This window comes from Anopheles aquasalis, chromosome 2 (assembly GCF_943734665.1).
Source record: "Anopheles aquasalis chromosome 2, idAnoAquaMG_Q_19, whole genome shotgun sequence".
In the NCBI taxonomy this organism is placed as follows: domain Eukaryota; kingdom Metazoa; phylum Arthropoda; class Insecta; order Diptera; family Culicidae; genus Anopheles; species Anopheles aquasalis.
In genome coordinates, this window is record NC_064877.1 from 31,432,501 (window position 1) to 31,442,500 (window position 10,000).

Genomic DNA, 10,000 nt, shown 5'->3' on the forward strand with positions numbered 1-10,000 from the left:
CGGTATGGGATGGCACGAACGCACCCGGGGTTTGGGTGTCGTTCCCGATTTGTGTTCCGGGTCCGTTATGTCGCGCTTTGTGTTATGAAAAAAATAATGAAACCCACGGCTTCATGCATCCATCCACGACGCGTCGGCTTCGACGTGAGTCATCTCGAAAACCACTATCAGCCACAAACCTCCCCCGGGCCGCCGGGCGACCTCAACCTTCTGGTTCGAAATGCTAAAACAAACAAAAAATCAAACAAGAATCGGTCGGTTTCGAAGGCCACGCGCCAGCGCAATCGCGTACCGTGCTGTACGCACGGTCTGTGGTGGCGCTGCGGTTGCCCTTTGTGGCGCGCGCGGCGGTCCTTGTAGTGCGCGACGATGGCGTCGGAGTGTACTAGTCCATCCACCATCAGGTACGCGGCAGTATGCGCGGCATGTTTACAGTGCCGCTCATGCTTGGATAAACTTCTTCCCCCATTCCGGCGAACACGTAAACGTGTCCTTCTGCAACGCAACGTCGTTCAATCCCCCAGACTATCGATAAGTAGTAGAACACATAGCCAGCCATCGTTGCCAGCAACCCCTGTGGGTGCTGTTATCGCTCCGGAGCCACCTCGCAATCTCTATAATGGAGCTCTATTGGTCGCGCAATGCGGTGGTGCTGGCAGGTGGCTCTGTCGTCATCATCATCGTCACCGTCATATTGATTGCGGCGCGTGTCACACACGGCCGGGTCCGGGAAGAAGCAGGCGCGATGGTTTGGCTTCTAGCGAGCAAGATAACGTCGAGCTCCCCTCCGTACGACGAGAAAAGGAGGCCTTGAGATCGGTCACAATACGATCACACACCGAGAGCATTCCTGCCAGATGATGTAATGGGCTAAGCAGGCGTGCCGGTTGCCTTTTTTGTTTCGCTGTGTGTGGTTTTTTTAGGGAGTTTTGTTGTTGTTGCTGCTCTCTCTCCCCGAAAAACCGTGCACCATATAGAACGTGGCCGACACACAAGGGTGGCTGGGCGCCAATTCCTAAAAAAAAAAACACACTATTAGCATGGCGCGAACGATGGGTGCATGGCGCCAGGTGCCCGCGAAGAATCCGGTTCTGTTCCTGCTCTTTCTCTTCCTCCAGCCAAACGAACCAAACACGACGCAACCATCGACGCGAAAGGTGTCGGATCGAAGAACCCATTGCGATTCGCGGGAAAGTGCGAACGGGAATGAGTTGCTTGGATGAAAGGATGGATTTTGTGTGTGACATCAGGTCACCCAACACCACACGATCCACCACTTGAAGGGGTGTGCGGGCAAGGGATTTCGGAACAATGCATTCCTTCTCTAGGTTTTTGATGTCCGTAGTGCTTCTATCAACGCTGCAGAGCGTGCTTCTGCTCTCCATCGAGACCTCAAGAACAAACAACGCCGAGACGACGACGTTGAGAAAGCTTTTCGAACCAGATCCGGTTTGGGCAGTCAGAGCGCGGCAGATAATTGGTGCTGGCGCTCGGTTGATCGGTTGGTCGGTGCAGCTAGAGCGGGTGGCCTGGCCTGTCACCCCGTTTTGGCTCCCGCTATAGCTCCCCCGCCATTTGCTCCCCCGTGTACTAGCAGTGTCGTCGTTGTCGCGATACCTGGACCGGAACGGGAGTAATGGCGATGGAGCAAAAAGGATAGCGAAATCGACACCACGACGACAGTCGACTAAAAGCTCGTCACATTTGCCCAAAACTGGAGAGCCAACGACTGGTGGCGTGTTGCCAGTAGTCGTAGTCAAAGTAGTCCCTCCCATCAGGCGACCTGTGGCAGAGAGAAGGTGGCTGCGCTTGTCTTCGGCGGCGTAGTGTTTTAGCATCACATCGCCCCACCGCCATCAGCAATCGGTGGTTTCTGCTGCCGTTGCTGCTACTGCTGCTGCTGCACCCGCACACAACTACTAGCAGTCAGGTTCGTCTAGTTTCTCGAATCTCGAGATCCGATGCGGTGCCTGTACGTCGTGCGCCGGGAGAGGGGCGAACCTCTCTCAAGGCACCGCGCGATCGCGATCGCGGTAACCACGGTTACACGCACCGGCGACGGCTCAGTTATGTTTCAGCGCTGGTGAGGAGAAGAAGCGATGAACCATCGCCGGAAAGCGTTACTTTCGCCATTGTCGCCGTCGTCGTCTTCGTCGTCATCATCATCATCATTGCTGTGTTGTTGTCGTGTCTTGTAGACTTTTAGTGCGTTCGCCTTTACCTTCGTCGCTTCACAAATTGTTCATGTTTGAACAGATGCATGTGAGCTGGTCCGGTTCGACGTAGAGCGACAAGAGACATGCTCTAGACAAACAGACGAGTGCAGCAGCAGCAGCAGCAAGCCAGTGAGTAGTGCGTACGTACCATTCAACCATTCTGTTGTACACTATATCTTAGCAAGCCTTGGGATTTAGTTTGAGTAAACTCGTTCATCTGGCGACTGCCATCGTCGATCGCTCCAAGAACGGTGTACCGCGCTGGAACCCCTGGAAACAACGTGACGCACGGGATGTGACGCACAAAACTGCGGCGGAGCGATCTCGCGGGGAACCGACGAGAGAACAAAGAACGCTGGATGCGATGTCGGTTCTCCAGTACAGCTGTTTCGGTGTTTGGACAAGCAATCGACATCAGCCGACGACGGTCGTCATCGTCATCAACGATCTGGATCGCAGGGCGTCCCACTTCGTCCCATCACCGTCGCTGCCACGACGAAGAGAAAGAAGAAATTCAGCTTTCTTTGCCGCGTATGTGTTGTGTCGCCTAAAGTGAACCGGTGCCATCGTTTGTCATGTCAGTCGCGATTGCGTGACCAGCACCGAAAACCGATAACGACAAAAAACAACACAGCAGCCGGATTGGTTGTTTTCGTTGTGGCGCTGTTCCAGCTAGGGCATCTGGCGAAGGTAGAAGGTCGAAACGAAGCTGCCCTCTTGCGTCTCTGGCATGCGCGCGATCTAGATTCGCAGGCGTACTTTCTCTTTTCACCACCGCCTGAGATCCGTCGTTTTCCGTGTTCCGTTTTTTCCTTTTGTACTTACCTGGATGTGTGTCTCTTTTTTTTGGGGGTGGGACCCAGATGAGGACCTTTTCAACTTTGAAAACTGGATTCAGTTTCCTGACCCTCGCGAGTCCGCTGGTGTTTTTGATGATCTTCGCTCGCGTTTTATTCGTCTTTAAATCCGATCTTTCTCTTTAATCGCTTCTTTTTCTTTTCACCCTTTTAGTACGTGGCCACGAAATCATCGAGAGTGTGTGATTGTGTGGCGTCTCTGTGCGTGTGTATGCGTGCCCTGTTTGTGTGCGGCACAGTGATTGATAGTCTGTGAGCCTCGCATCGCGTGTGCATCAACCGGTGGTGAACAGAGATCCGGTCGTAGTAGGCGAGCGTGTTCGAAGCAACGATCGAAGCACCCCGGCGAGCGGGTGAGAAGTGAGATCACAGTGAGCGAAGGTGACACGGAAGGGGGCCACGGCCAGTGCACGGGAGGAGTCCAGTCCAGTGTCCAGACTGGGCACCACGGCAGGTCCACTTCGACAAGCAGCAGGATAGCAGCGAGCAGACCGAAGACCGTAGCAAACGCCACGAGAGGAGTTTGAAGCCATCGTACCAACCAACAGCAACACCGACAGAGGCCCCCGACAATCGGCTACCGGCACAATGAGTGCCTTCAGTTCATTGGCCTTTACCGCGGCCGAGTTCACGAATCTGCTGCCACTGACGGCAGTGATCGTGTGCATCGGTGCGACGATCATGTTTCTCATCAAGTAAGTACCGAACCGAGAGCGAGAGCCACAATCTGCAATCTCCATCCCCGCCGAATGTTCCGCAGACGATGGCGAAAGTGGTTTTACCAATTTCCCTTTTTTCATTTCACTTTCACTTCGCCGTTGGTACAAGGGATTCCCGGTTAGATCGACTTGCCGCTAGTGAGACAGATGGAAATCTATGGAACCCTTTTTTGGGGATACATAACATAAGCACACGGAACAAACATCCCGGTGGAGATGAGAGGAGTTGTTGATGCTGTTCACGTGCCATTCGTGAATTATTAATGCGACCGGTTCTGGTCACTAGTCGATACGGAACAGACGGTTAGACGGGTTAGATCACTGGCTGGCAGGCTGGCTGGCGAGCTACCTTACCGGCCCTACCGTTATCCACCTTATCAGGTGACATAGGATAATTAACATCAAACTTGCCACCCCTTTCGGTTTCCGGGCTTAATGGCGATCATCAAGGGCACTCGAGGAAGCTAATGATTTGTATTCGCTCGTATGTGTCGCTATCTCTCTTGTCCGGTCTGCTTGTCTGTATCGCATTTGATCACTTTTGAAACCGGTTCGATTTTCAGCTTTCTGATTATCGCGTTCGCGTTCAACGAATACAGCAACGCTCCTCGAGAATCTTTTCCACTGACCGGTCAGCCGGCCAGTCAGCCATCCGGCCAGTCAGCCGAACGATCAGATCGAAACGGACATGCTGCGCTGTTGGCAATGGTGGTGCAACCGGAACGAGTGACGCGCGAGTGACAAACAGCTGGCTAGCTGGCTGTGGCTGCCGAAAATAATAATAGATTCACATCGGCGTCACATGGCGAGTTCTCGTTCGCAGCTTGATGTATTTCATCCGCTCCCCTCCCCCACCAAAAATCACCACGCCCGGCCCACCCTGTTTACCATGTGGTATGGTAGAGGAAGAATTGTTTGTTTTCATCGGACACCGTGGACAATACTCTCCTCGCCACTACGGCACCTACCTACCTGGTCCGGCAGAATATGTCACTGACGACGACGAATTTGGTACGGGGGATTGCTCATCCCTTACCCACCCGCCTGTGGAAGAAAAAGACAGAGAGAGAGAGCGAGAGGAAAATAGGCGGAAATGGGGACCTTTTGGTGGCCGATGTGGCCGAAGATGGGGAATTTCGAGACGTTGGAACTGTAAAACCTGTTGTGCCAGTTAGAAATTCAATAGAGCACGATCATCGGTTCTTGTGGTTGGTTCGCAAGCGCGGGCGCGCGTTCCACTGTTTTGCTTTGGTGGTTGCCAAGCAAAATACGATCGAATGGCAATCCCTAAACAGAAATGGGTGATTTGAGGGTTTAAACCTTACCTTACAAACGTATGTGTGTTCACTCATCACATACTCACACGCATAATAGATAATAAAACACAAGCACAGGGTACCGGTTCCCGTCACGGTTTCTTGTAAAATGCAAAACCGTGCGCATAATGTGTCTGTTATTAATTATGCGTTTCGGTGGTTCAACACCGGTGGCTTACAGGGCGTAGGGTGCTTGGTTTGTGTATCGCGGTAACCATTGCTATGGTCACAAGCCTAGCCGGCTAGCTAGCAGCTGTGCAGGATGCGGTCGATCATGACATGCTTAGCACCGACGTAATCGATTTACGATCGATCGATCGATCGATCTCGAAACGATAGCAAGGAACCAACCAGCACAGAACATCGAGAATATCGAGATGAACCCGCCACTGTATGCGTATGCGTAGAGAGGAGCGAGAGCTAGCCGGTGTCCTTGAATATCTCCTGTTGCTTACCGATTCTCCGTCGACGACGATCGACGATTTTGTGCGAGATTTTTGGAATGGCCCGTAAGCTACAAGAAACGACAGTACCGTGGTATGGTGTTGGTGGTGTATGTACACTCCTGCGCTCGTGCCAGTGCAAGTACCGCGCACCGGTGCCCTTGAAAACATTGTCCACAAGTGCGCTCACTTTGGCCACTGGCTCTCATGCTAGACGGGGGGCGGTATTACGTGCGCGATGGTTGGACATTTCAGTTCACCCCGTCGTCGCTGCTTATCGCTGCTCCTTTGGAACCGGACCGTCGCTTTGCTCTCACTCACTCGCCGTCTCGTTCCGATCCTAGAGTGTAGTCGCGGTAAACCGTGGCCAGCATAAATTAACCAGCAGTAGCAGTAGCAGCAGCAGCAGCAGCATGCGTTCAAAAGAGTGACGTACCAATGCTTCTCTCGTCGGTCACCGTCGGACGGTCTCTCAGCACCAATTTCATTATCATCGTCGTCACCGACATACGGTGCGTTCGGTGCGCGCGTTTGCATACGCCAACAACCCTACCCAGTCCCTTGTGGTGATGGTGGCCATAGTTATGGGCATGCATTTGGGCAGAAGGAACGAGGAAGCTCCCGTTTTTGGGCGACGGCGTCGTCGCAGTTTGGCGCAAGACAGAAGGGGGAGATTGGGGTAGTCGCTGGTGCTGGTGGTGGAAGGGGTCTGCACGAACGAGACGACACGCATTCATAACACGGTTCGGTTGATTCGCCCGGTTGCTTCTTCCGCATAACGACAGTATCGTGTGCTTTTGTGATGATGAGCGGCTCCTTCGAAGCGTAACCGAGAGCGAAATCAGTTCTGTTTTTCACGTGGGGGAGGGGAGGGGTGGGGGGAGGGGGAGCTAAAACAACGAATTTCGCTCTAATCGGTGCGGGGCGAGCATTTCAGTGTTCGCGGTTCGCAAGCGATTGCGCGGGTTCGTTGCTTGTTTTATTCAAGTGACTTGAATGAACGGGAAGCAGCCAAGAACTGTTGCTAGTTGTTGGGCAATTGTAGTTGGGTGGTTACAGTAACAAGATAGTTGGCCAGCAACACCAATTGGGTAATCGAGAATGGAATGGATTTTAAGCAATAATTCTTAAGGAGCTACTCAAGCGTACTTGAGACACACCAGCACGCCGCCATTCGGATATCTCGAGTCAAGTCCTTCCATGGTCAACTTCCATGGTCAGAACGGTTTTCTTCCACTCCCCCGTTCGGGTTCCTGTTTTTTTTACATTCTTCCTCGCTCACATCCCTTCTTTGCTATCCTATGTCCGGATTTGTAGGGCAAACTTGTTTTGCGAAACAAGTAGGCCTTGTCAACCAAGGGGGTTGTTAAGGGGCCAGGTAAATTTCTTGATGCAGCAGCAGCATCCGAAACTATCCGAGATCCTAGTTGCCTCTCCGCCACTTGTTGATGCTTTTCTGCACCAATATTTGGTGGATACTGGCGGACTGGGAAGGAAACAATCAGTGCTGCTCACGAGCACGGCAACAGGGGCGAGGGTCCGAGCTGAGGGCTCGAGCTGCGCGCAATGTATGGTGTATTGATGCATTGAAGCCAGCACGTAAAGAGAAAGAGAGAGAAGCATAAGAACGAGAGAGAGACAGTGGAAAAAGAAGTAAAAAGCTCGATCAACCTTGACTTGGTTTTCAAACCGGTGTACCGTTTGTTTGAAGCAAGCCCCCCCCGTGCTAGCTCTGCCTGACGACGTCGACGAATAATCGCGTCGTGCACCGAGTGTCTAGTATGCTGTGCAAAATTTTCGTCTTCGCCCGCCAGAGGCTGGCTGTCCATCTGTGTCTGGTTGGGGGCTAGACGGCGACGGGGGTGCTGCTGCTGCTGCTCGTTAGTCGCTGCCAGCCGTGTAGGGAATGCGGCATCGTGATAGAATTCGACGTGATTGGTCAAAGGTAAGGTGTGCTAGTGGCAGCAGAATCGTACTAACAAGCGCGTTCAAGTTTATTCACCGTAGATCACGCCGCAAGCACGCCGGCTGTTGTCCCTCCATGTTTGTCATTCTTTCGAAGTCGTCGGCGCACAGAGGCGGCATGGTGCAATAGAAAGGAAACTGGCTGGCTACCGTTACAGTGCCAAGGAACGGGGTGCCATGTAGAACGTCGTTGTGAAATCGCGCACTGCAAAACGTTGCCGGATTCCGTGATCCATCGGCGATCTGTTGCGATTGCGATGATCTGCCGATGAGTGCGCCGGTGGTGGTGGTGGTGGTGGAGGATGCTGGACGACCGGCGGGGCCAGGTTGGCAACCTGGTTGCCCGGCAGCCATTTGCCCGATGGGGAGCGGTGTGTGCCTTGCTTCACACTCGCTCTTCACGTTCAGTCTCCGGCGTGTTTGCTTTACATTTCTCTTGGTTCAATGTGCTGCTGCATGTGCTGGCGGTGGCGGCGGCTGCGTGTTCGGTTCAAGAAGCTTCCCCGGTGGCGGTCAAGTGAGCTACCAAGGCGAAGATGAGGCAATCCGGCTGGCTGCAGCAATCGTGTTTGGTTTTACGGTTTTCAATGCAATCCACACATATATACACCCCGAGAGCTGCGAGTGCGCTCTGCTGCGAGGTAAACCGAACGACACGACCAAGCCGTGCCGGGTGAAGTTATGATGTGGAACCTCTTGGATGAGAACGGGCAATCGTTTAGCGGGGGTCGTTCCCTTCAGCGTCAGCACCGAGTGGGAGGAAGGGCGAAGGACAGAGTACCTAGCTAGCTGACCGTCTGGCGTACAAAATCTCCCCGAGGTTACCGTGCTGCTGAACCAATCGCACTCTCTCTCTCTCCCTCTTTGTCCCTCTCACGCACCCCTACTGTCCCTGTATGTCTCTGCGAAAGTGGAAGGCCCCCACGGGCGCACTGAGCGACTGACACACTGAGTTGGGGCCTGCACGGTTCCTCACTTCTCTCTGTACCGTCTCCGTCCGTGGCCGTCTCACGTTAGCCTTCAGATTCTCTCTCTCGCTGTCCAGACGGTGGGTTAGTGGCCGTGCCTGTGTGTATCGGAGATGTGTGTCCACAACTTTACCATTTCAGATTGTCCATTGCAAACATCGCCGTTGTCGCCGATGATGACGACGATCGCTCGGATGCTTGTCTCGGGGGGCCGTGGTCACGGTCTGGTCGATCACGAGCGAACGACACCGTTACTCGCACAATTAACACGAGATCTTTTCTGTTCTTTTTCCTCTTTCTCTGCCATGCATCCCATCCCATCGCATCATCATCGTCATCAACCATCCATTCCAGGGCCGCCGTGATACTTCGCGTACAGGCCGATGACGTTTTAAGGCCGTCGAGTGTAGCGCAGCAGAACCATAATGTGCACGTACCGCGCCTCAAGATGACCCGCGTGCACATACCGTTCACCTTTCGGTTGCTCGACGCGGGAAACAATTCTTTCGACGGTAAGTTGTTGAGCCCAAAACCACTCAGCCGGTCAGCCCGATTACCCCGATGGAAGCCGCTCGTAAACGATCGAAACATGACGACGGCTACCGTCAGCAGGCAATCAGCGACCGCGCGATCGATCGTGTAAGGCGTGTTTAAGAAGGTGTCTGATCGGGCATTGATTTGCTAATTCGTTTTCGTGTCATTCGAACGTTTTGAAGCAGAATTTCTTCAGCTTCTTCAATCTACGGAAGAAGACGTCTGTTGTACGAAAGGAAAAATGCTAGATAGCAGTCTGGAGAGCTGCTTTCCCACCGCTCGAAGGGTTTTTTGATGATCATCATTAGATAAATCCGTTCTTCTCAGGCCTAAGACTGATAGGAAGAGGTAGGACTGATCATTTTCAGTCACTATCTGCACAGAAGTGATTGCCCATATTTGGCAGCAAATGTACTCGAATTTGATGAAGCAGCTAGGTATGGTCATGCTTTCGAAAACCACAAGGAATTGCCAAATCAGCGAATCAGCACTTTAGTACAGGATTCCACGAAAATTATCCAATAACAAGCGTAGGAATGTTATTTTCGATGTTGCGTAACTAATGGCAAGCTAATTAACGATCCTTCGGTTTTGATCGACGGTTTTTTTTATTCGTATAGTATGGCCAGTTCGCTGGCAATCGATTTCAGTCATAGAACGTCATCTTCACTCCGTTACTCATTAGAGCGGTTCCTCATAGAGCGAAGAAATGACTCAACTACTACTAACTAGTCCGTTTTCGTAGCATTCAGTTTCTCGTGCTTAGTATTTCGTGCATAGGGAATTGTGATGCAAACAAATCTACAGTAGAGTTCTATTTTCTTTTGAGTAGAACTCACAGCACAGCTACCAGGTCACAGAAGGTATTTGGGAATGTAAAAAAGAGCTAAAATCAAGGATCGTTTTGGTCGAATGCAGTATGAAAAGTAGTATAAGATGTCAACGTACTGAATCCAGCTGTTAGTTGATCTCTTAATCGTGG

The 10,000-nt window shown here is 52.3% G+C and overlaps 1 protein-coding gene across 4 annotated transcripts in view; it reads left to right on the forward strand.

The window, feature by feature from the left end:
• LOC126579962 (cell growth regulator with RING finger domain protein 1-like) overlaps nucleotides 1–10,000 on the forward strand; it is a 20,666-nt gene that overhangs the window by 693 nt on the left and 9,973 nt on the right. The window contains exons 1-3 of one of the 4 annotated variants that reach the window (XM_050243760.1): nucleotides 2,091–2,356; nucleotides 3,228–3,768; nucleotides 8,839–8,996. In XM_050243760.1, coding sequence (XP_050099717.1) covers nucleotides 3,662–3,768; nucleotides 8,839–8,996 — 265 coding nt within the window. In that variant the 5' untranslated portion in view covers nucleotides 2,091–2,356; nucleotides 3,228–3,661. Of the gene's footprint in view, nucleotides 1–2,090; nucleotides 2,357–3,227; nucleotides 3,769–8,838; nucleotides 8,997–10,000 lie in introns of those variants that run through there. The other 3 variants (XM_050243777.1, XM_050243787.1, XM_050243769.1) reach the window with 3 other exon arrangements.